Raw genomic sequence first — 1,636 nt, 5'->3', positions numbered from 1 at the left:
ACCTGGGAAGCCAGTTGGTTATGGAGCATAATGGCCAAGAGAGCGAGGGAGGACTGGGGGCCACGGACCCAGACGAGGGAATGGGGGCCGCGGGCCCCGAGGAGGGACTGGAGGCGGCGGGCCCTGCTGAGCGTCGGGAAGAGACCAGACGCGAGCAGGTGGCGGAGCCGGAGAAGAGCAATAACAGACTGGAGTGGGGCGGCACTGAGCCCGCAGGGCCAGGGGGCGGGGAGATGGCGGCCCCCGAAGGAGGGAGCTCGACGGAGTTCGAGGTTAGGAGGAGGAGAGAGAGGCGGGGAAAGAGGCGCAAAGCTGCTGAGGAAGGAAAGCTGCAGAAGCCGAGTGCTGAGAGCTCGGGGACTCCCGGGAAGGAGGTGGGGAAGCCCGGAGACCTTCTGCACGGCACCTTACGGGAAAAATACTTGGAGGGGTATCAGGAGTACCGCCGAGAGAGGAGGCTGAGGTTTAAGGCCAAGGGCAGCGAGCATTTCGAGAACAAGCTAGAGAAGAAGACCAGTTGGCTGAAGATCCCCAGACTGGGGGAGATCGAGGAGAAGGTCGACGTCAGGAAAGGGGAGGAGCGAATCCGGCGGGCCACGATCAGATTCAGTATCTTCCCACAAACTCTTGGTCAGTCTTTGGGTTCGTCTCTTAGTAAATCGCAGTGGCATCTCGCACGCTGCACCTCAGCCATCAGTATTTTTAACGAGCTGGCTAAGATGGGCGACCCGGATGTCCTGGAAATGGTGCAGGAGCAAGGTAGGCGCAAAAAGGACCACTGGCACAGGGACCCCAATACCACATACTAGGGGACTCCGGGGGACTTTGGGGCTTTCAGACCTGGGTCCCGGGACCGTTCGCAGGTTGGCGTGCTCTGCGGGGGGCAGAGACTGCAGCACTCGTCCGGGGTGGGTGTAGGCGCCCCCTTGATTTCCTCTTTCTCCCGCCCTCCCCGCACTTGTGTCACGTGACCACTTTGGTTACCAAATCTTCCTCCTTGTTCCACTGTGCGCCGAGCGATTGAGTAATACCTGGAGGCTTTGCGAGAATGTTGGGGTTGTGGGCTGAAGTGTCCGGGTCCTTGAACCCTCGCACGGGAAAGAAAAACGCTGAGAGGCTCCGTTTAGGGTTCCTGACAGCGGTCCCGCGTGTGGGAATCTGCCCATGATGCCTTTCGCCTCTTTATTTGCATATTACTGCTAGTGGCCCGAGGTACTTGTTAATGATCTAAGAAAACAAAACAAAACATGGTTGGTCAATTTGAATTCCTTACGCCCTTGGGCTGTTTTACCAGCTTTGAATCTTAATTCCAATGAGCAGTATTTGCTCATAGTTCGTTAAGGCCCTTGCATTATATACTGTAGATCTTTCAGTATACCCATTTTCCTCAAGATGTGCATATTTTCCGTCGTGTTATGGATAGTTGAAGGAATCTCGGTGACTCCCAAGTTCCCTCTGTCTTCATGTCTTCTTTGGAATTAAATCTAAACATGGGAACATTTTTGAGTACTAAAATATCTAAGCAGTTTTACTCTATAGTCTTTCAAGGCACCACCCCCTCAAAATACAATGCATTAACACCTGTATTCCCGTTTCTGAACACCTTTATTGAGATGTGACTTGCATACCATTAAAG

At 54.1% G+C, this 1,636-nt stretch overlaps 1 protein-coding gene across 1 annotated transcript in view; it reads left to right on the top strand.

Moving 5' to 3' along the window:
• The first annotated feature begins 324 nt into the window (after positions 1–324).
• Positions 325–1,636, top strand: part of ANO5 (anoctamin 5) — a 52,564-nt gene continuing 51,252 nt past the window's right edge. The window contains exon 1 of the mRNA XM_012725618.1: positions 325–759. Coding sequence (XP_012581072.1) covers positions 720–759 — 40 coding nt within the window. The 5' untranslated portion in view covers positions 325–719. The remainder of the gene's footprint in view (positions 760–1,636) is intronic.

This window comes from Condylura cristata, unplaced genomic scaffold, assembly GCF_000260355.1.
Source record: "Condylura cristata isolate star-nosed mole 26May11 unplaced genomic scaffold, ConCri1.0 scaffold00015, whole genome shotgun sequence".
In the NCBI taxonomy this organism is placed as follows: Eukaryota; Metazoa; Chordata; class Mammalia; order Eulipotyphla; family Talpidae; genus Condylura; species Condylura cristata.
This window is presented reverse-complemented; position numbering and strand designations above follow the sequence as displayed.